Source organism: Helobdella robusta (genome assembly GCF_000326865.2).
Source record: "Helobdella robusta unplaced genomic scaffold HELROscaffold_35, whole genome shotgun sequence".
Lineage (NCBI taxonomy): Eukaryota > Metazoa > Annelida > Clitellata > Rhynchobdellida > Glossiphoniidae > Helobdella > Helobdella robusta.
The window spans coordinates 999,528-1,024,314 of NW_008704704.1; the positions used below are offsets into that span (position 1 = coordinate 999,528).

Below are 24,787 nucleotides of genomic sequence, written 5' to 3' on the forward strand. Positions count from 1 at the left end.
CAGTGCATTATATATAAGGTATGTAAGATATTTGATATAAAGGAACACGTAATTATTAATTTATATAAATTATTTAATTAAAACAGAAAACCAATAAAGTAAATTTAATAACTATAAACAATATAAAACGCGATTTTTAAAATTTTTTAAAATTTTTAACGGCAAGATTGTTTATATTATGGTTGTTAAGGTAAATATCAACGCTCAGCCGAGAAGCGCGAATTAATTTATTTAATTAACTATATATTATTAATATTATTTTGACAATATTTAAAAACATTATTATTATCATTATTGTTAACGTTATTATTATTATTATCATCGCTGTGGTTCTTCTTGCTTCTTGTGATGATGTTCCATTTGCAAGTGATATTTGCGCTGTGGGTTGTGGCGTTGGTATCCACATTGTTGGCACTGTTGTTGTTGTTATTGTTCATGCTGTTGTTGTTGATGTTGTTGTTGGTGTTGTTGATGTTGTTGTTAGGTTATAACTCGATATAGCTATTTGCAAATTTATTTAATAAAAATTTAAAAATAAAATAAAATGTTTAATTTCTCGGAAATTAATAAATTAAAAAGAAATATGAAAAAGTTGAACAATGTTGAAAGTAGTGTTGAATTTTTGAAATGTTGCGTTAACAATAGTCTGTTACCAAAATATATATATATATATATATATATATATATATATATATATATACATACATACATATATATATATATGTATGCATGTATATAATAAATAAATGGATATCAAATGAAACATATAGGTGAGGTTTAGTCGACCTGCTATGCAAGTACGACGGCTCGTAAAAGTACGTATAAATATACATATTGTTCTCCATCTCCCTCCACAACCTAAGGTGCATTATTGTGACCACCTAACTCGTTCCAGGCTGATGAGTTCCTTAAAAAGATATTTCTTTATGCAAATAGTTCAATATGTCTGTCAATGTTTGACGATGCAGGAAACCTTAAACGTCTAGGCCAGATTGTTATTGGATAACGTTTTCGATATTTTTAAAAACGTTGATTTATACAATAAAAAATAAATTAATTAATTTCAAAATAAAATTCAAATATTTAACAACAAAATCAGTTTAATATTTTTTTTGTTTTTTTTTCAACGTAACCTAAATAAGTAAATAATTTAATTAATTAATTAGTTAATTAATTCAACTTTTCACCATATGAGTTCATTGCTTAATTATGCATATTAAAAGTTGCAGTAAATTAAAAATGTGCTCGTGTATAATCTTTGATGTGACAACACAACAACAGGAATGTAATTATCTTCCACGCTTCAAGTTAATTGTATCTTTGAATATTTTCAGAAGAACAAAAAAGAACATCAAACATCGTCCTCACCATCTTCTTCTTCTTCTTCGCCTTCTACAACTTGGAACAAAATAAATGAAAAATTCCATGATGACATTGTTTGGGACGACCATCGAATTTCCACCAATTTTCAAGCGAGACATGATGAAGGATATTTCTCACAGGATTACAAAATCAGCAACAACGCTTTGGTAGCAGGAAGTGGCGGTTACACATGCAATAAATATGGTGGGGGTCATGATGATGATCTTGAATGCAATTTTGATTATGATCGAGAAAATATGAGTCATCAGAACAGCGAAGAAGTAAAGAAAAATGTTAACAAATTATATTTTATACTTTAATGTCGATAGTTTTTAATTTGTTTAAATATTTCTTCTTAATGTTTATATGAGCATTCTGAACTTAATGACAAAAATACTTTCAACTGATTTTAGTTAACAATAAAATATTAATTTTAATTTTTTTTAAAACCAAGCTTAAATTTTTTTCTATTCTTACGTAAGAATAATTTTAAAAATTCCACAAAATGTTTAAAGAGGAAGCAAAACCGAGAGAGATGGTGGAAGGGAACAGGCGTGGTGGTGAGGCACGATTCACTCGAATCAAAAGGCAAACATCATCGTAAGTTTAACTTTTATCAAAATTAGTTTTCTCAACCATTACACCATTTTGCGAAAAATAATACCTGAAACATTTTTGTTAGCAATGCAGGACTACAAAGCCTTCCACAGCTCCATCAACGAATCAACAACATCAAACAACAAAGTGGCTAGCAGCATCGTGAACGTCATGCTTAGCCAGAAAAGTGAAACCAAAAATTCATCAGTGACCACGCGTCCCAACACTCACAGTGTCGATGGCTGCAGCGATTGTTGTGGCAGACGTTATGCTGAGGAAATTAAAAATTCCAATATCAACTTCGACGGCAAAAACAGCGCTGATTATTGTACTGATGTCAAAAGTATGAAGCATGTTGATAGAGATAAATTTTTAAGCGATAACGATATTTATGAATATGGAGTAACTACAAATCAAATTAACAAAAAGTTAATTATGTTCGAAAATGAGACTGGTTGCAAAAGTGATCCCACGGCGGCTTCCAGTTGTGATGCAGACCGCCATCGTCTCGCTGACAGCAGCAGGATATTAGATAAAATCAGAACAACTAAAGAGAAATATGAAGTAGAAAAAAAGAAAGATGATGGAGAGAACGAGCGCGGAAGAATCAAGATATTGGAAGACAAGTTGAAATGCTGCCAAAAACTTTTAGACCGTGAAAAAAAATGCTGGCAAACTGAAAAATGTTCCGTGGTTCAATACCAGCAAAAACTTGAGGAGAGATACATTAGAGTCATGAAAGAAAACGAACTGCTGACGGGCAAACTGCAAAAATTAACAAGTGAAGTAGAAAAATTGCAACAAAAACGAAGCCACTTGTAGTTAAAGTTTATTGAAAAAACTAATCCATACACATACATACTCACACACACACACACTTATATAGCGTCTTTAAAAGAAACTTCTCAAAGCGCTCTCATACAATCGTAAAAAAGTAAGCAAACCACAAATTAATCAAGAATAAGTTATAAGCAAGTGTTAACAAAATAGTTAATTGTCAGACATAGTTGTCGGTTTCATATCATGCCCATTATTGTTGTTGTGGTTGTTGTTGAATAACCAGTCTCTGATCCTTACGTATTCAGGCCAGATATCTTCGCTGTTGACCAAGCTGGAATATCTCTGATGAACGCATAGTCGATAAGACGTTGACAAATTATCATGATTAAGCTCTGCCTTCTCATCTTTTCTTTTGAATAACGAGTAACAAGAAGACGTCTCGATTCCTATTTTCTTTAGATGCTCAGTGACATCAGACGCAGAACAGTTCCGAACGTTGCTTATGTGAAAAAATATCTTAAAAACGATAGGTTTATTCTCCTTAATTTTTGAATCACTAGCTGAATGAAAACCGATGACAACTCTCGGTACTTTTTCTTCATGCTTCACCCAATTGTTCCGTCTTTGGACTTTTTTAAAACCGCCAGAATCACCAATCTGTATTCTGTCCCTGTACTTTAAGGAACCCTTCAAACTGTTAGAATTTGCATCATCAATTTATTGCAGTGCGAGTAATATTTTCAATTTTATTAATGATTATATCCTGTTTACTTAAAATATTAATAGCATCAGTTTGTCATATATATATATATATATATATATATATATATATATATATATATATATATATATGTATATATATTCAGCCATATATATATATATATATATATATATATATATATATCAAAAATTCAACACTACTTTCAACATTGATCAACTTTTTCATATTTCTTTTTAATTTATTAATTTCCGAGAAATTAGACATTTTATTGTTTTTTTTTTAAATTTTTATTAAATAAATTTGCAAATAGCTATTTCGAGTTATAAATAACTCATCTTCAGTGCATTATATATAAGGTATGTAAGATATTTGATATAAAGGAACAAGTAATTATTAATTTATATAAATTATTTAATTAAAACAGAAAACCAATAAAGTAAATTTAATAACTATAAACAATATAAAACGCGATTTTTAAAATTTTTTAAAATTTTTAACGGTAAGATTGTTTATATTATGGTTGTTAAGGTAAATATCAACGCTCAGCCGAGAAGCGCGAATTAATTTATTTAATTAACTATATATTATTAATATTATTTTGACAATATTTAAAAACATTATTATTATCATTATTGTTAACGTTATTATTATTATTATCATCGCTGTGGTTCTTCTTGCTTCTTGTGATGATGTTCCATTTGCAAGTGATATTTGCGCTGTGGGTTGTGGCGTTGGTATCTACATTGTTGGCACTGTTGTTGTTGTTATTGTTCATGCTGTTGTTGTTGTTGTTGATGTTGTTGTTGGTGTTGTTGATGTTGTTGTTAGGTTATAACTCGAAATAACTATTTTCAGGTTTGTGATGTTGTTATTGCAATAAACTATTTGCGTGTTATTTAACATGTGTCGTGTTAAAGTGATGTTATGCTGTTAAAGTGATGTTATGAAAATAGCTGAATCATTTTCATACAAGACAAAATCCCTCCATGAACATTCAAGTACAGTCTAACAACATTCTACCTTCAAATAGACTACTAAATAAAAACAACAATCATTATAATTATAACAACAACAATTACGACAACAGCAATAATTATAACAATGTTATCACCAACAATATTGATGATGTAAACAACAATCATACCAATAGTGACAAATTCAACAACAACATCAACAACACCAACAACAACATCAACAGCAACATCAATAATAACAACAACAACAGTGCCAACATTGTATATACCAATGCTACAACCCACAGCGCAATAATCAGTTGCAATTGGAACATCATCAATAGTGACAACCCTAACAACAACATCAACAACACCAACAACAACATCAACAACAACAACAATAGCATGAACAATAACAACAATAACAACAATAACAGTGCAACAATGTAGATACCAACGCCACAACCCACAGCGCAAATATCACTTGCAAATGGAACATCATCACAAGAAGCAAGAAGAACCACAGCGATGATAATAATAATAATAACGTTAACAATAATAATAATAATAATGTTTTTAAATATTGTCAAAATAATATTAATAATATATAGTTAATTAAATAAATTAATTCGCGCTTCTCGGCTGAGCGTTGATATTTACCTTAACAACCATAATATAAACAATCTTGCCGTTAAAAATTTTGAAAAAATTTTAAAAATCGCGTTTTATATTGTTTATAGTTATTAAATTTACTTTATTGGTTTTCTGTTTTAATTAGATAATCTATATAAATTAATAATTACTTGTTCCTTTATATCAAATATCTTATATATAATGCACTGAAGATGAGTTATTTATAACTCGAAATAGCTATTTGCAAATTTATTTAATAAAAATTTAAAAAAAACAATAAAATGTCTAATTTCTCGGAAATTAATAAATTAAAAAAAAATATGAAAAAGTTGAACAATGTTGAAAGTAGTGTTGAATTTTTGAAATGTTGCGTTAACAATAGTCTGTTACCAAAAATAAATATATATATATATCTATACATATATATATATATATATATATATATTGCTGAATGGCTGCAATTAACGTGTGCTAAAATTATTTTGAAATGCAGGCTACTAATATATATATATATATATATATATATATATATATATATATATATATATATACAGTTTTCAAGAAAATCAGCCGAAATTTTTCTCGAAAACTGTATTGAATATGGTCTAAATCCTAATTTCACAATATATATATATATATATATATACACATATATATACTATTTATTTATTCATTTTTTATTCAATCATCAATTTATTTAATTATAAATATATTTATTTATAATTATAAATTGTTTATTCATTTAATTTTTCAATGGTTAATTAATAATTAAAACAATTTTTTATATTTTTCTAACAATTATGACTATCTAATCAAAAACAGAGAAAACTTTTAAATAGAGAAGTATTTATTATATTTTACGTTTGTGTATGTGTGGGTGTGTAATTGTGTAGGTTTCGGTGTATGTGTGGTGCTTGTATGTGGTTATATTTTAAATGTTTGAGTTTGGATGTGAGTATCCGCATGTGTGTGGTTTTTTTATCCGTTTTTTGGGTGTGTTGTGTGTTATGTGTGTTTGTTTGTCTATAGTGGTAAGAGAAGTTAATAAATAATTTGATGAATTCATTCGCAATTTTTGTTACTTTTGATGATTTAATTAATTTTTATTTAAATGAAGTCTAACAAAAAACATTTTATAAGTTTCTTTTCATCGTTAACTAATAACATACAAAAATACATAGGTGTTTGTATAAATATGTTCATTTTTTACATGCGTGTTCTCTGTTTATTTGTTCTTCTTAAGCTTCACTTAATGCCTAAGATTTATTTAAATTTGACTTTTGAATGTTTATTATATATAATGAAAATTATTTATTTTGTATCCGTTCTTTAGTATAATATCTAACTTTTTTATAACCAGTTTTTGGTAGTTTTCGACAGTATAATAGTATTTTTCACAATTGGTTTAACAGTTTTTTCAATAAATTGTCATTTTTATTTGTTCTAAAAATTGTTAAAAACAAATTAAGTTAAAAAAACAACTAATCAGGCAACATTGACTTTCAATTTTAATTAAAACTTAAATTTGATTTGTATCTGCTCGCCACCTGTTGACGTGGTGAGATAGCTTTAACCTTTTTGAAGAGGTTTCCTGACTTTGGTGTTTAAGTCGTTGTTGGGGTTTGTTCAGTTTTTGCATTTGCTGCTGTTGCGACTGTCGTAACTCATCCGTAACTGGCTGGCCAATAAGAGTTTGTTGAAGATTGTTAGAATATGTTGTGCGTTCAGCAGATGAGCTAGAAATAAATTGTTGATTGTGATTACCTTGTCCTCGGTCTTGGTGTAGTTGTTGTCGTTGATCTAGTTGATGCTGCTGCTGCTTCTCAATCTGCATCGTTTCAACCGCCGCAGCAGCAACCGTCGTTCCATGCGTGACGGAAACATCCAAGCCGCAACTGATCTTCCCGAGAACATCTTCCTGGCTGGTGGCTCGGCACAATGGAATGTTGCAGGGTGCAGAACTTTTTGGGATGTCGTCATCGTCGTTGTCATCATCGTCATCCGTCTTCGATCGCTTGTGCTTCGTTCGTCTGTTCTGAAACCAAACTTTTACCTAGCAATCAAAATATTATATAAACTTCAAAAAACAACAAAACTGTACAGAATCAATAAAAACTGGATTAAGAATAATTTAACAATTATATTCCAATTAAATGAAATAATTAAATCCAAAACATTCAGAATAAAAACTAAAAATAATATATATTAAAAATGGATAACAATATTTTTTTTGTTATTCTTTAAAAAAAATCAGGTTTATGATAAAGTTTTATTGAGTGCTAATATGTTTGAGTTGTCTTGTGATGAAGGTCTTTTCCTGATATGTAGATTGGGTTGTTTCCTTGATAGTTTTGCTTGCGCTGACGAAGGTTGTGTGTTGTAGTTTTGATTGGTGGTAGTAGAAATTGGATGACGTGGTTGTTGTTATTTTTTACTTTCTTGAACAGTCTTGAATCGAGTGCGTTGAATATTTGAGTGACGGTAGGATATGATGCAGGTAGATAGTTGAGGCAAATTAGTTTTTTGATGAGAGATGGCAGTTGTTGAAGTTGTTGTTGTGTAGCGAAACCAGGCCAGGAGGGAGCTGCACATTCGATGTGTGAGATGACGAGCGATTCAGTGATGTCGAATAATTTGATGTCTCTGAGACCATGTGAGCGGAGTGTTTTGAGTGCGTGAAATGTTTGAAAAACTTTTGTGATGATGTGATTAATATGAGGCGCTACATTAAGCGTAGAGGTAAATGTGATGCTTAATATTTTTAATTGATTTGTGCGAGTGATTGATGGGTGATTCTGGAAGTAATGTTATTTTCTTACGACTATTGTGAATGATGTGTTCGAATGATTTATTGAGGTTAAGTGACAGATTGCAATGTTTTGATCATGGGGTTAATGAGTCGAGTTCTGATTGGATGGTGTTTGAGTTAGATGATGGGATGATAAGGTAGGTGTCGTCAGCGTATTTGATGATTTTATTAGAGCTATGAAAAGTTTTGAGAGTAGAAGCATTGATGAAAACAAAAACAGTTCTAAAAGTTTCTGGAAAGTTACAAATGCAATTCTATATAGAATTCGTAATGAAAAAGTTAGATGTGCTTGTAAAGAATTGACGGCTAATCAATTTATGAACTACTTTGTTGAAAAAATTAATTAATGCGAAGCGGTATACTGGAACTTTAAATTATTTGAATTTTTATGTTCCAGAGGTTAAACTAGAAAGGATATTTTTTACGTTTGAAACTGTTACTGATGAAGACATTAAAAAGGAAATTCAGAACTTACCGACTAATTCTCGTCAGCAAAATATTTTTCCGACCTTTATCATCAAAAAGCATATCAATTTGCTGTTTGCTCCATTTCTGACAAGTTTAGTAAATCTATGTTTAAGGTTGGGTAATTTTCCATTACAGTGCAAACATGCCATTGTATTACCTGTACAATCTGGATGCAACTGATACAAGCACCTGCCTGCTCATCAATCGGGTTTTAGGCAGTTTCGTTCCACAGAGACAGCTCTACTTCAGGTTCTTTCTGAAGTCTATTCAGCTATTGATACTCAAAATATATCGCTAACTGCTTTTCTTGATATGAGTTCGGCGTTTGATTGCGTTGACCATAAAATGGTTGATAGAAATTTGAAATTGAGACAACACATCAAGTCATTATCTAGGAGGGAGCTGCATGTTCCTCATCAGGAGAATCAATCAAATTTGTGGTGCTTTAAATACCTCCAATTACAAACGGTCAAAGCACATAAAGCTAACAACCCTCTACGACCTGCGATCACTTACCCCATTGCCAAAATCTTCAACAAAATAATTACACCTTACATCTCTAACAGCTACAACCTATAATCAAGTAGAGAATTCATAGATAGAGAATTACAACAAACCATCCATTAACACTAAAATGGCAACTTTGGAATTTAAAAATTACTTTTTAACTTTTTAATAAAACTTTTGAAATAACATCTATAGGTTTTTAGAATTCTTTTAACTGTTATTTTTATTTAAAAATAGTCAGGCTGATTTTATTATTATAATGACTTAATTAATTGCCGATATCATAATCCTTGCTGTATATTTCGAGAGAAACAATGCATTAACCATTCCTCTAAACTATTAATCATCATTGCACTGATTTTCAAATGAAGAACAGTAATGAATAATCAATCACTTGTTTAAAACTTATTTCTCTTTGTGTTACTATTAAGATTAGATTATTAGATTTCATTTCATTATGTTTTATTGGATTTTATTTTATTTCATTAATGCTTTACTTGATTTAAAAAAATGGTGTTCTCATTAAAAATGATATTTATAATCGTTTAAAAAAATTAAAAAAATATTTAACACAAAATTTATTTTTCAGCTGTATGAAAAAAAATATATAAAGCGCTATATAAAGCGCTCTCAAAAAGTCAAAACACATTGTTAGTGAAAATTAAGCAAACAGAAAATTAAGTAAAAAATCGCATGTCATGTTTATCAACATAATGATTCAATTATGATATATAATATTTCTATTTCCATTTTGTACTTTACTTGGTTGTTGCTTGTCGATCACACGTTTAATTAGTCTCGCTGAATGTCCAATATAGGCGTGTGTGCGTATTATATATATATATTATGTATATATATAGTATTGTATGAATTCTACCGAATTGTTGGTATTATTCAATTTATATTTTGTCTTTTCAAACTTTTAATTGATTAATGCAAACAGTTCGGTAGAGTTCATACAATACTCTATATATATATATATATATATATATATAGAGAGAGAGAGAGAGAGAGAGAGAGAGAGAGAAAGAGAGAGAGAGAGAACATTTAAATATATATATATATATATAAATGTTACCTGGTATGAAAAGTAGAAGATTACTTGAAATGATAAATATCGTATCGTTTCCATCGTTTTCTCTATTCTCTTATAAGGTGTATAATTTTCGACCATTAAAGGTTTAAGGTCGTTTGAAAAATGGAGTTAACAGATAAGCATTGCGTGCTTTGTTTTTCAAGTTGGTGAATTTGATGTTGTAATAATATGCTTCATGTCATGAACTTCGTGGCGCATGTTAAAGTATGAAGTTTCAATTTCGCAATCATTTGATGAAGCTTCAACTCTAAACATTTTGAAAACATGACAACACTAATAAACATCAATAGATATAGAATGTGGCCTTTATGGAACATGTCAGCATGTCATTTTTAATTGTGTATGAATTTTTGAATTTAAATTGTTAAATTCGGATTGTTGAATTCAAATTGTCAAATTGTTGAATTTAAATGCAAAAACATTCTTTATTAAGCAATGTTCTTAAGATTATTACAATTAAAAGAACAAAACATTTTAAAAAATTACATTAAAATTACGAGGCTAATTTTATTTTCCGTATACAAACAAAACAATCTGAACAATAAATGAATACAAAAAGATGCGTAAACTTATCAGCGTACGGAACATTTGAGAATAAACTTAAACGTCTTACATTCTGTATGTATGTACATTCGTATAAATGGTTAATAAATTTGTATAAATGTACATTCGTATGAATGATAATAAATTTGAATTTATTGAGTTGTTGACATTCAATTGTTTAATGTATATGGTTTAAGTTGGATGCATGCACGTAGCCATTAGTGAGGCAGTGTTTGAAAGTCTCATGTTGATGGTTCACTGCCTCGGGCAACGAATGTTCTCAAGGGCTGCTTTCTCAATCAATTAAGAAATTTAAATCCAATATTTATGATATGTCAAGTGCTCAAATTAAATTTAGTTCTATTTACTATTATAATGCTAACGAAATATAATTTATTATCATCGTGTGTAATAATGTGTTACCATTAACCATCACGGAGACTTTTGTTGTAGAATTAATTATTCTAATGTATTCTATCAGCACTTTTTCATTCAGAATATAAACCCTTTTTCTTTTTTACATTTTATGGAATAAATAACAAATCGGAACAAATAATTCAAAGCATAGTTTGAAATATTGAAGTAAATTTATGACTCCCTTAGTTGTTATTTATTTGCTAAAAGTTTTATTGTTAGTATTTCTAGCTATTATTTTGATGATTGGCATTTTTTCAATATTATAACAATTCGAAATGATAATCATAAAACGATTTTTCAATGAATCAGTTAGTTTTATTTAAAACTAAACAAAATGCGTTAAACAACACTTAGAAAATTGACGTTCGACATTTTTGTTTTAAACTCTCCACCCATGCAAAAACAACGGCTCAGATTCAAAGCTTCAAACGCTACGGTTTTCAAAAAAGAGGCAAAAATATAAAATTTTATTTTATTTATTTTTTCATAGTTTATTCACAGGATTTTTATAATTGAAATAATAAAACCAATATTTTTATTTCTTCCTCCATACAGCGGCTTAGGTAAGAGTCAACAGATGAAGTTAACCTGCACGCAACACTTTTGTTGCATTAAAGTAATAAGTTACTTATTTGAATATTCATAATTACACTTTGTTTTTATGCCCCATTCCAATGAACAAAATATAATTTCATCCAACATGCAAAGCATTGAATCTATAAAGATTATTTAAAAAATTTTGAAACCAAATCGTGTGCTGGCATTATAATCCTAATAAAATGACATTCGGAAGAATTTCAATGTTTGTTTGTGTGTTTGTTTGTGTGTGTGTGCGCGCGTTGTTGCTGAATTGCTTGTGAAATTCAAGTTTCCCGTAAAATCTATAGATTTGGCAAATAACTTTTGTTTTTAAAAATGGAAATAATGCAAATTTGTTACGGAAAATTGTAATAAAGTTGTTAAAACTTGATGTCCACAAACAAACAGATGAAGGTCAGAATGAACCTGGAGTCATACAGGATTTTTTGGAAAAACCACAAACTTGGTAAGACATTGTTTGTTTGTGTGTGTGTGTGTGTGTTTGTTTGTTTGGTGTTTGTTTATTTGTTTGTTATAGAATATAACTTAATACAATGTAATGTATGGCAGCATCCATTATAAAACTCTGCTAAAACCAGCCTACCGTCTGATGCACATTTACAGCGAGTTGAGGTTTGTTGTTAATATTAGAAATGGTTATAAAAAGTTCATTCAGTGCGGACGAGCTGGTTGTGTTGGTCTTCTCAATAGGAAACATTATAATTCGTCAGCAACGTAACAACTGTGACGATAACGGCGGTGGTGGTGCGGGGCTGCTGGCCATTCAACGGCCATGAAAGAAAAAGTTTTCTTTGCCTACTGTAAAAAAAATTTTATCAAAAATTGAAATCGGTTGAAGGAACTCCTGCGGCTCACTTTTCGGTCAGCGTTGAAGACAATCTCAGCCTTTTAGGAAAATATAAAAAAATATGTAACACAGGAAAAAATATGCGGCAAAATATACCGACACAAAAACAAAGTAAAAATAACAAACAGGAGCGTAAGATGAAATGTTTATTTGCCACTCAGTATCTACATTTGACCTCACCACTGGAAGGTTGTTTGATGTTCTAATAAGTTGTTGGAGCCTCTCTGCTTTTTGTTGCTTGATTGTTTTGAAACTTCAATGCTAGCTTTACACGTGCTAATTTTTTTAACTAGATGCGGAAAAATTAACTGAGAAGGCATGAATCATGATAAATAGGGAGATAATCCTGCTAATGGTTTTTATTTAGCAAATAATGATGAGACTTTTGTCTGACTCAAGATGGCAATTTTATAATCTGAAATTGATAAACAACCTATTTCATCATATTTCTTGGGTATAAGTCAAATGTTGCAGCAAACGTGAAAGAATTGATCCATTAAATTACAAAGCAATTTTTAAAAATTAGTTAAAGCCCCGTTAAACTGATTGGCTGTTTACGCCCTATATATTATAACTAAAAATGAGAACAGAATGTTAGGCTAATAAAAAGTTAATAGGCTAAAAAGGTTATTCGATAATCAGTCCATAAAATTATTCAGTTAGGTTATTAAAAATTTGCAGCAATCGGTCTAATCGGAATCCATTTGTTTTAATGACGTTCAAGACTTTCAATGCAAAATAAATTTTCATCTTTGCCCAAAAATCATGCTTAAATTTTAGGATCTGGCTTGATAGCGATCAAAATGATGACAAAAACATTAATGATTATTTCCAAAAGCTCATTACGACCAACTAATTTATACCGTTTCTTCCACTTGTAAAAAAATGTGTTGATGCTGCCAAAAAAATACCCATTGAATTTTTTAATCCCGAATAAATTAAAACATTTTGAATGGCGTTAAACGACCTTCAACGAAAAGACATGAAATTAATCATTAAGAATGGACGTAATAATTTTATTTACTCTCTTAATATTCTTCGATTAGATGAACTTGGGTGGCGTAATTTAATGGTGAGGGTGGTGGTGACGAAAACACACAGACGCACACATATACATGCTACGAGTGTTTAAACAATGATTTAAATAATTAATAAATTAAATAAATGCAATGAGTGTGTTTATGGCGTTGAATTGAAAGGATGTGGCGGATGTGGCGGAGGAAATAATGATATATTGATTTACAATCCATCCATCCATCCATCCATCCATCCATCCATCCATCCATCCATTCACCCATTCATTCACTAATTTGTTTATTCCTTTATATATCCAGCATTTCATTCATTCATTCATTCATTCATTCATTCATTCATTCATTCATTCATTCATTCATTCATTCATTCATTCACTCATTCATTTACTCGTTCGTTCGTTCGTTCGTTGTTTGTTTTATTTCTCAATTTATTCGTTCAGTAGGACAGCAACCAGGATAGACAGGTGGTGATGATGATCCTGATAATGAAGATGATTAGGATCATCATGATGATGATGATTAGATGATTATGATGATGATTATGGTGATTATGGCGGGGAAGATAACGGTACGATGTAATAGGGGGAAAGAATAAGATAGTAGTGATGTTAACGATAAAGATGAAACAAATTAATTATTGATTGAAAAATTAACTTTGCTATAATCATATTTTTCCTTAATCTCAAAAAATTTAAACTAACTTTACCATATTAACAAATTTTGATAAATTTGAAACATAAAATGCATGGAAGAATGATGTTAGCAACGAAGACGATGATGACGCTGATGGTGACGACAACGACGACCATGGTGATAAAAATAACGGTAATAAAAAAGAGAGGGAAAGAAGATGATAAAGTGGCAGTGGTGATGTTGTTCAACGGCCGATCTAAACAACGTTGATGGGGTGACCAACATTTTTAAAATGTTGAAATCTTTTAAAATTTTACGAGGGGCTGGTGTGGCCAAGATTAGGCAGGCGACATTTTTTGCTTATCACGCAAATTTTGGTGCATTTTGTACCTAAAAACGAATTTGTCCTGTCTGAAGGAGTTTCAAGACTGCTCACAACGAGGCCTGCCTAGATCCGCCACTGAAGTCGTTCATTCAAACCACCGGACCAAACTCATTGTACACTGGGAATACTTACTATTATAAAAATCGGAAACGTGAATGAAATGCAACAATGCACAAGTTGTTCGTTTTATTTCAGAGTCTTTTTCATTTGAAAGTGGATGAATTCATTGGCGGAAAATATGAATTATATCTGCAAGTCAACCGTGAATATGGATAGAAGTATTTTTAGCCTTAAAGTCAAATTTGTGTTTGAGAATTCTGGTCAGCAAGCAAATTTTTTAATAAAGCCTTTTAGTAACATTAAAAGCTCACCGTCTTGAAGCTTCAAGTTTGATAGTTTGCTGTAAAAAATAAATTTGAAACTGTTGCAAAATTTTTGAGCGTATTATGGAAAGTTTCAACTTTCATGTGCAAGGTCAAAGTTCAATGACCTGTACAAACAAGTCCTTACATTAAATTACTCATACAGGCAAGCAAACATAAATACAAACATAATCACCGCACAACTAAATACAAGAACAATAAGAGGCTCAAATATTTAAATGCACACAAGTAGGTGCACATGAGCACAAATAAACAAACACACACACAAACACACACATACGAACACAAACACTAAGACAAACACACACACACACATACACATACGAACACAAACTCACATACACACACAAACAAAAAAGCACAAACGTTTTTAAGAACGCCTGTTCACAAACGCAACTACATCCAACCACGCGGTACAAACAAATTATTTATCGATTGAAACATCTACTTACTTTGCTAAGGTCATATTTTTCCTTAATCTTCCAAAATTTAAACTAACTTTACAATGTTAATAAGTATATATATATATATATATATATATATATATATATAATATATAATATATATATATATATATATAATGTGAATTCTACCAAATTGTTGGCATTAATCAATTTAAAGTTTGTCTTTTCAATTTTCCTTTATTTTCTGGAAATTGTTGAATTGGTTGAAAATATAACTATTATCAAAATTCATCATGAAAATTTAATAAAATTGTTTTTATACAAATTCATCATCCAGATAGGCCTTATTTCGATTTTTCACAAATCATCTTCAGTGCAGGTTTGGTTTAAAGAAACTATAATAACCAAACATGCACTGAAAATAATTTGTAAAATCAAAAATAGGACCTATCTGCATGATGAATTTGAATAACAAGAGTTTCATTAAATTTTCATGATGAACTTGGATAATAATTCTATTTTCAATAAATTGAACAATTTTCAGAAAATTCTAGTAAGGAAAATTGAAAAAAACAAACTTTGAATTGATTAATGCCAACAAAACGGCAGAATGTCATACTGTATAAAATATGGTTTCCTCCCAACACACATATATATATATATACATATATATACATATATATATATATATATATATATATGTATATATAATTTGAATATGCTAACCATTCAGTAACATGCAGATCAAACACGCATCGATTAAATGGTTATAATAAATAACATGCATACGCATTATCACAAGCAAGCGTCAGAAGTTCAAAGGTCAACAAAGATTTCAACGTAGCGTGACGAAGATAAAAGTTGTTGGTTGATTTTGCTAAATGTAGGAATTGTGATATGTTTAATATACATGCATATCTGTGCTTGAATATATTAGATATGCAAGTCTGGGCTTGCCTGTGTGTGTTTGTGATACATGTTCAATATACATACCTTTTTAATGTTCATATCTGTATTGTATACGTTATATATATATATATATATATAATAGATGTTCTTGCGTATAAATGATGTTGATATACATGCATTCCTTGTCTCGATGTTTCCAACGATAGCATCAATCAAAATGATTATTCACAAAGAAAAATTCGGACGACTTTATTAACTGCTGCATTAATTGCGTTCTTCCCCCGATGTAAACTGTTTGTTCGTAGTGCAGTTGGACTTGCAAGCACTTACCGGCTGCTTGCCACGACGATAGTTCATGGGAGTTAACATGGCCATGGTAGTTTTACACAAAGTTAAGTTGTTGAAGATTTGATGTTTGAACGAGCGCATATTTTAAAATTTTTTAATATTTGGTCCTTTTGTTAACAATCTAATAACACAAACTTTATGCCTATGACCAAATTATTTCCAACCAAACGACTGTACGCAGAAATGCATAGTTCGGGGAATAGTTGAAGCATTTTCATTTTGTATTTCGTCATTTCTTGTTAAATTTTTTTGTCAAACTTTGAGATAGATGCTTGGTGAGAGAATAAACAGATCCATCCTCATTTCATTTGTACCAAGAAGTTCAATATATGGATAGCGTATATGCAAGTAAAACATTTCAATCATTTTCTATTCATATCAATGCGCTTTTCGTTTCCCGCTAGATGAATGCGCAATTCCACGCTGGCACGACCGCCAGTTTTTCATTGAAATGTTGCGTCAATGACACGCCTAATATTAATAGCTGAAGAACATCGTATTTATTTAGACTTTTCAAAAACCAATAAATTGACAATAACCGTTTCAAAACAAGAAATGCATTATTTTAATTTCGATTTTTTCCTCCTTACAACGTTTTCAACTGAAATTTCGTTAATATTAATAAACACTTATCGTTATCATTGTTGCATCGTTACCATCGTCATGATCATTATTAATATTACAATAATTGTTAGCAGCTCCATCAATACTTCCTTCTATAAATATCACAGCCTAAACCAACATTATCATCATAAACTTTCCCTCTTCCATCTAATCGTCAAAACGTGAAATTTTGTTGATGTCATACTTTGATACGAACGTCCATTTTAATGTTGTACTCATGTTCGCTTCATTCTTGTGCTTGCTGAACGCGTATTGAAATTTGTTCAATTGTCTTTCTTCTTTAATCTCTCATTTCTTTCATTCATTCCCCCAGGCAACTCATTTAAAAGAACACTCGAGCACATATACACATAAGCACATACACACACATACAACAATACACGCCAACAAAAAAAACATACACACAAGAACACATACACATGCATACACAAAAAACACATGTAACGCAAGAACACGTACACACAAATACACAAGTACCAATACATAATAAGCACAGACATCAACATCAACATTCTAAAACACATTTTGGTACCTCAAGCAGATTAAAATGTTTACATTAAAACTAAAGTCAATAATTAAGCTACTGACAACGGTCATTAAGTCGCTGCTAATCATTGGACACGTCGCAGTAAGTAGTTGGACTGCGTGTAAAAGACCCATGACTTAATTTAGCCTCCCCAGTTTTAGCACATTTCAAAACAGTCCAAATTTAAAATTTTTTACGAACATTTTATGACCAGCTTTTTTACTTTAGAAATTACTCAAATGCAACGCAATGCCAAATAAAGCATTGGTTAAATTTATTAATATCTGTTTATATGTTTATCTGCGCGTTGTGTGGTGTGTGTGTGTGTCTGTGTGAAGTGATATGTTCTCAAAAGTTGATACAGATAAATATTCCCATCTGAGAACACAGATGCATGCTATCTATAAGAATTGCAAACTGATCGGCTGAACTTCAACCGATCATATGCTTAGTTAATTAACTGTCTGGTTCGTTAGTTTGTTGGCTGGTTGGTTAACTAGTTGGCTGATTAGTTCATTAATCAGTTAATTGGTTCCATAGCTGACTAATTGGTTAATTTGCTAGCTGGTTGGTGAATTAGTTAGTTATTTAATTGTTAAAAATTAATTGGCTGGCTGTTTTGTTAATTGGTTGGTTGTTTGATTAGTTAGTTGGTTGACTGGTTTGTCAGTAGTTTGGTATGTTGGTTGGTTGGCTGACTGGCTGGTTTGTTGATTGGTTGGTTTGATGGTTGGTTAATTGAATGTTCAGTTATTGCTTTGATTGATAGTCAATTAGTTGGCGGGTTTATTCATTAGTCCAAAAAAGCCAGAACTTCAGATGATTAAAACTTTAGATAACATAAAACTTGAAAACATTTCGTTAAATTGCAAAATTGAATAGATATTAAAGTAATATGAAAAATAAAGAACAAAATTTAAACTAATAAAAGAATTAATTGTGAACCAGCTGAAAAACTCATAAGAAGCGCCATATAAATGTTTTTATTATAATAATAACAATGATAAGAATAATAATAATAATTTTAAAAAGTACATCTTCCCCACATGTAAGGCATACACATTTCTAGACATTCATACAAATTGTATATGAGCGATCCATCCGTTTGTAAACAGCAATACAAGCGCAATGTGTATTGTCCGTTCGTACACAAAATACTAATGTACACATACACACTTGTCCATTGATACACATACATACATAACACTGTCAACCTCCCGTGGCGAGCAGATTATAGTTGGACGCGTGTTCATTGTTACAGTAAATGAACACTCACTCATTTTGTTAACCATTCTTTTTTTTAAATCCACTCAGTATTAAATGCAATGCAACAAACAAGTATTATATCATTGCGGTATTACCATGTGGATTAATTTAATTTTAAAAAGCACTTTGCTGTAAATAAACTTTAACCCCAACATGATATCAGAATTTGTCGAGTTGAATTATACAAATGTAAAAAAAGAACATTAAAGAACTATAACCTGAGTTTCAGTGAGGTTGAGTGACTGAGCCAGTTCCTTTCTTTCTTGTCCAACCAAATATTGATTGCTGTCAAATGCTTCTTCTAACTGAACGAGCTGGTTCGGAGAAAAAGCTGTTCGGACTCGTTTAGGCTTGCGCACATGAGTAGAGGGAAAAGAGGATGAAGCTGACACTAGCGATGATGGATGACGAAGATATTGGTGATAACTATTCAGCAAATTATTGTAGTTGTACATGGACGATGGATCATGCTGATCGCCTGCTTATTTAAAAAAATTAGAACAAAATTTTAACATTTCGATTTAATTTTTTCAACAAAATAATTAACCGGAAACAAAAATATTAGAAAGCATGGTAAAAATTTAATAAAATGAATTGTTTTATTTAACAACTGTGAATTGTTGGCAATCGTGCGACAACTAGCGCTTTTGTGATTCGCGAATAATTCATTGGTTCTATTACCGTTGGCATTGTAATAAACGTTTAAACAAGTTTGTATTTGAAGCAGTTGAGCTTATCTAGCAGGAATCAGTGAACTTGACGATCGTGCAAGTTACAACGATATTGACAATATTAATTCTGAATAAATTTTGTAACATAAAAAAATAACGTATTAAAATACCTTTTGAAAAATTCTCTTTTAAAATCATAAAAACAGCTGTAGCAGCAGGAGATTGTTGCTGTTGTTGATGGTGGTGGTGATAATGGCAAAGACTGTTGATGACCGCTGCTGTGTCCAATTGATGTTTTGAAATCATTTGATCTACGAAATTATTATTGTTATAGATGTTATTGTTGTTGCTACTGCTGCAAACGTTGTTATTGTTATGAATGTTGTTATAAATGATGTTATCTTTATTGATGTCATGATTGTTGATGTAGATGTTGTGCTGATATTGAGATGGAACAAATCCAATTTGAGGATGCTTGTGTGAAAATTGCAAACGTTGCTTCCAATTCCAAGCTAACATGATGTCCCGAAAAACTTTCGCATTTGGTATATCGTTGTTTTTGAGACTGATGCTTTTGTTGTTAAAAATTGGGTTGTGAAGATTTTTGTTAGTGTTGAGTTTTGTGTCGTTGTTGAGACCCATGTCGTCATTATGACTTGAGTTGTTGTTGAGACTTGAGTTGTTGTTGAGACTTGAGTTGTCGTTACGACTTGTACTTCTGTCTGTCTCGAGTTCGTGAATCCTGTTACAATCACGTCTTTGTTTGAAATGCGCGTTGACATAAGTTGGTTTGATGCCTGAGATGAGATTGTTGATATTGCATTTGTTTTCGTTGTTGCAGCTGTCTTTGAGCTTACTGAGGTCATCACTCTCGAAATTATCGCCGATGAAATATGTTTTTCTGTTAACTGTTTCATCATTATTGTTATTAATGTTATCATTATCAACGTCAATTTTATTTTTATCATTAAGATTGTTGTTCTCATTATATTTTTTGTTAATATTTATATCTATATTGTTCGTGTAGACAATTCGGTTGGTAGTTTCATTTGATTCGATCTGATGCATTCTTAAAAGGGTATGAAAAATGTTCGGATTTGTGGTTTCATCAGCTTTGTGCTGGTTGGAGTTTGCAGAAAAATCCTTGTAAGATATTGTTGATGTAGATAGTGAAGGTGTTGATGTTTCATTCGTTTCTTTAAATTTTGTTTCTTTCAATTTACGTTGAGAAAGAAATACAGTAGAACTATTTGCTAGAACATTGTTAATATCATAACAGACTCTCAAAGGTTTTGTCTGATATGATAATAAATGATCGTGAGTAACTGCAGCAATGTTGTTCCCGTCAGTGGCCACTTTGTTTCTGTTGACATTTTTTTTTAAAGTTTTGGTAGTTAAGACGTCGTTGTAGTCGCAGTTCGTTATCATATCGTTACTACTGTTGTTTGTGCTGCTGAAGTTGTTACTAGTGATTTTGGTGGCATCTTCATTGATGTATTGATTACCAGATAACGAAATGTTATTTTCCAAAACATTCCTCACGCCACCACTACATTCTTCGTCACGCCCCACGCACTCCTTGCACGCCTTCTTCTCAATGCCGACAATGGATTCAATGCTGAAGGAAACTTTGCTTTTTTTCTTTAGATCCATGGAACATTTCTCAACCATTTGAATGCTCAATTTTAATTATAAAAAGGAACATAAAATTTGAAAAATGCAGTTCTAACCCGAAAGAATGCAAACGAACAGTGCTTAAATATATTAAAAATCATAAATTAAAATTAATAAGTGTATCAGTAATTAGGTTAATTACATTAATTACATAAATATTTATACAATTACATGTGCTGATAAATTTATTATGCTAATTACGGTAATATTTTCAGCTTGGATCCATTAAGGCGCTCAATTGCACGTCGTTGCCATTTAAAACTCAACATGCAGTCAACGTTCAAAGCTACAACAACGCATGAAATGTGGGCGGAGCTTCTTCTGTAGTTCTTCACAACTCCATCAGCCAATAGGAATTATTCTAAAACCAAATGAACGAATGGCAATAAAATTTAAATTGAAAAAATGATTTGTGGAAACTAGCGGCATGTAATCGACCAACATTTAAAAGTAATTACGTAATTATAGAAGCTGATTGTTACGCAATTTGAACACGGTAAATAATTTACTGTTCAATAATAATGATGAGAGTTAAAATTTGTAGAGGTTCATAACAAAATAATAACGGAATTTTAGAATAGTCAATTAAATATTACGTAACTTAATTAACGGCTTTGCGTAAGCACGTTTGACTAATTGATCATTTTGTTTTATCATGTTAACCGAGAAATCGTATGTTATATGTTGTGATGAGGTGTGTGTGGTGTTGTGTGTGGTGTTGTGTGTGGTGTGTGTGTGATGTAATATTGCGTGAGTGGAGTCTCTTCAGCTGTTCTTCACACGCGTGTGGTGTTGTGTTGCATTGTGATTGTTTAATGTATGTATGAATTCATGCTTATGAAAAAGACAGTAAATGATTTAATAAAATTTCTATTTCTTCAAACTATAAATCTTTAGAACGATTGGGAGAGCAGTAGAAAATGGCAAGAACGATGGCCGAAGCAATGCACATGAGCATAGTAGCAGACACCTCAAACAATGAGAAATATCTGAGGTCGGAATACAAACAGAAGTGCCGCCGCTACCTCAATCTGGCCTGTGAAAGTGTGCTACTGAATTGCAGGGTGGAGTAATATCTAACTTTAGAGCATTGGGAACATGAGTACCTGGATTATTGTGTGGTGCGTGTGTATGATGGGAAGTGTGGGATGGGATGTGTGTGGTGTTGTGTGTGGTGTTGTGTGTGATGTGTGTGCGCAATTGTCTATGCTGTTGTCTATGATGGTTCAGTTAAGGAAAGTCACCTTGTTGACTGCTGGTTGAGCGTTTAGAAACCCCAGAACTGTTGTCATCAGCCGCCTATGAGATCTATTCACTACAGACGGCACGTGCTTCAGACCGGTGCATGTACCACCCGACCGCCAAATCTCGTTTGGAACAAAATTTTTTTAACTGGCCAAGGAAGGGATAACAAGCACAATGGCTGCAAGCGCCGATGGGAGCAGCTCTGCAGCCGTTTACTGTATCGACAAATTGGAAATAACTGGTGAATGTCTAAATGTAGTGAACTTAAAATGAAAATAAGTACTAAACTTATAATATTAGCATGAGTGAAGATTTGTATCAATAATAATAATCTATAATATAACAGCAATGTTTTGATGAATAAAATATGAAAAGAACAAGCAAATAAACAATTTAAAATCAACCAGTAAATGAATAAATTATAGGATGGTAGAAAGTACAAGCTGTCGAATGTACTATAAATTTAGCTATAATATTAGTTCTTACGATAATAATAAATATTATTATTTTTATTATTATGTAACTATTGTTACAAATTATAAATCTAAATGCAAATTGTAAAAGCATTGTCCATTAACGACATCATTTGATGAAGTACATGCAACCCCATTTTAATAGAATGTAATGATGCTGAAGAACATGCAATCGTGTTTAACCCCACGACTCATTGGTGTTGGTAAATTGTACATATTCATCTTTTTCAACTTAATAATCGTATGAGTTATTAAAAATATGCAAATATTGGTTTTAATATTTTTGATATAGAAAACCAAAAAAATCTTACCAAATATGTTAAATATTTCTTAATGTTATTTGATATTGAGAATTAAGTTCTTTTTCATTCGTTTGTTAAGCGGTGCACGTTATTTTATTAACTGCAACAGCAACCTTATCGTTTGTTAAATGAATAATTACATCGATAAGGATAAGGTAATTACAAGCTGTTGTGTTTTGTTGCGTCCGTCTCTCGGTCTCACTGCGTTGTGTTCATTGCACCCACGTGTACGAGCTCTTTCTTGTAGCTTGTTTTGTTGTATGCTACTGTTTGACGTGCCAAAATCGTTAAGTTTCAGTGAAACAAAATCGTCTGTTTATTATTTAACACTAGGCAACGATAGTTTAGCGCGCACACACACACACACACACACACACACACACACACACACACACACACACACACACACACATATATATATATATATATATATATATATATATATATATATATATATGTGTGTGTGTGTGTGTGTGTGTGTGTGTGTGTGTGTGTGTGTGTGTGTGTGGTGTGTGTTGGAAGGAGACCATATATTATGCAGTATTGTATGAATTCTACCGAGTCATTCAGTCAGTCAGTCAATCAATCAATCAAAAACGCTATTTTCGCGATGCCTCGGTCAGTCAATCAATCAATCAGTCCAGTCAGTCAGTCAATCATTCAACCAACCAACTAATCAATCAATCAATTAAATCAATCAATTAAATCAATCAATCAATTTGTAAAATCAATTTGTAAGCGATGTTCAACAGCGCTCCTCGGTGAATTTTGCAAACAGATGAGTCTTGAGACCCGCTCTGAACTTCGTAAGTGACGGATAAGTAGTCAGAGAAGGAGGTAGAGATTTCCAAAAATAAGGGCCAGAAAAAGCAAACTCAGATTTAGCAAAATAGTGTTTAACACAAGTTAAGAAAAAGTGAGAGCAAGAAGACCTTCGTAAACTAGTAAAAAATTCAATGAAACTTAGTATACAGAGAAACACCGTTTTTAAGTACTAATTTTGGCCAGACTAGCAAACATTTGGTGAATTTCTTGGCCACCGTCAAATTTCAATATTTCACGAACTTTGGCTCCTTTCCAACGTTGTCTAAATCCGTCATTGCCAAGATGTTCATGACAAGTTGCCCAACAAACGTCAAAACAGTTTCATACGATTACTATTTGATCTGCATCCTCATTGGCATGTTAGCGATTATTTCTCAACTTTGAATCTTTTAAATATGAAAAATTTAAATTGAATGAATTAATTAAATGACAGCGATTTTTGTATGCTCACTCGACAAGATAAGTTTGATTCAGTCCAGCTTAAAATCTACTGGGCCAAAAGTACGGAACAAAATCATTACACCAGAAATTAAATCTATCAATTTACTAAATTTATTCAAAAATGAAAAAAAAATTTAATAACAGAAAATTCTGTCTTTTCGAAGTTATAATAACAATGTCACAATGAGCACGTGCAAAAATTATCCAAATATATGAGAAATACATTTTTGATTTTTGAGTGTCACAACCTTAATAATATAGGCAATATCTGATGTTTTGCTTCTAGAGTTTTTATCTGATTTTTTTTGTTT

At 31.2% G+C, this 24,787-nt stretch overlaps 5 protein-coding genes across 5 annotated transcripts in view; 3 read left to right on the forward strand and 2 right to left on the reverse strand.

Annotated features, from left to right (window-relative positions):
- Positions 1 to 1,006, forward strand: part of HELRODRAFT_175831 (hypothetical protein) — a gene marked incomplete at both ends in the record, with an annotated part of 21,391 nt that extends 20,385 nt beyond the window's left edge. The window contains 2 exons of the mRNA XM_009023213.1: positions 771 to 815; positions 896 to 1,006. Coding sequence (XP_009021461.1) covers positions 771 to 815; positions 896 to 1,006 — 156 coding nt within the window. The remainder of the gene's footprint in view (positions 1 to 770; positions 816 to 895) is intronic.
- Positions 1,007 to 1,428: 422 nt separating this feature from the next.
- Positions 1,429 to 2,781, forward strand: HELRODRAFT_175832 (hypothetical protein; the record flags this gene model as incomplete). Its single annotated transcript, XM_009023214.1, has 2 exons — positions 1,429 to 1,529; positions 1,989 to 2,781. The coding sequence occupies 2 exons, from the start codon at positions 1,429 to 1,431 to the stop codon at positions 2,779 to 2,781; spliced, it is 894 nt and encodes a 297-aa protein (XP_009021462.1).
- A 168-nt stretch (positions 2,782 to 2,949) lies between these two features.
- Positions 2,950 to 3,724, reverse strand: HELRODRAFT_175833 (hypothetical protein; the record flags this gene model as incomplete). The annotated part of the gene is made up of 2 exons (XM_009023215.1): positions 2,950 to 3,433; positions 3,678 to 3,724. 2 exons carry the CDS (start codon positions 3,722 to 3,724, stop codon positions 2,950 to 2,952), a joined length of 531 nt encoding a protein of 176 aa, XP_009021463.1.
- Positions 3,725 to 7,039: 3,315 nt separating this feature from the next.
- Positions 7,040 to 19,201, reverse strand: HELRODRAFT_134799 (hypothetical protein; the record flags this gene model as incomplete). Its single annotated transcript, XM_009023216.1, has 2 exons — positions 7,040 to 7,099; positions 19,064 to 19,201. Coding segments are annotated over 2 exons (198 nt in total), but the record flags the coding sequence as incomplete, so codon positions are not given.
- Positions 19,202 to 22,110: 2,909 nt separating this feature from the next.
- HELRODRAFT_175836 (hypothetical protein) lies at positions 22,111 to 24,568 on the forward strand (the record flags this gene model as incomplete). The annotated part of the gene is made up of 3 exons (XM_009023217.1): positions 22,111 to 22,234; positions 24,178 to 24,394; positions 24,469 to 24,568. 3 exons carry the CDS (start codon positions 22,111 to 22,113, stop codon positions 24,566 to 24,568), a joined length of 441 nt encoding a protein of 146 aa, XP_009021465.1.
- Between the last annotated feature and the right edge of the window lie 219 nt (positions 24,569 to 24,787).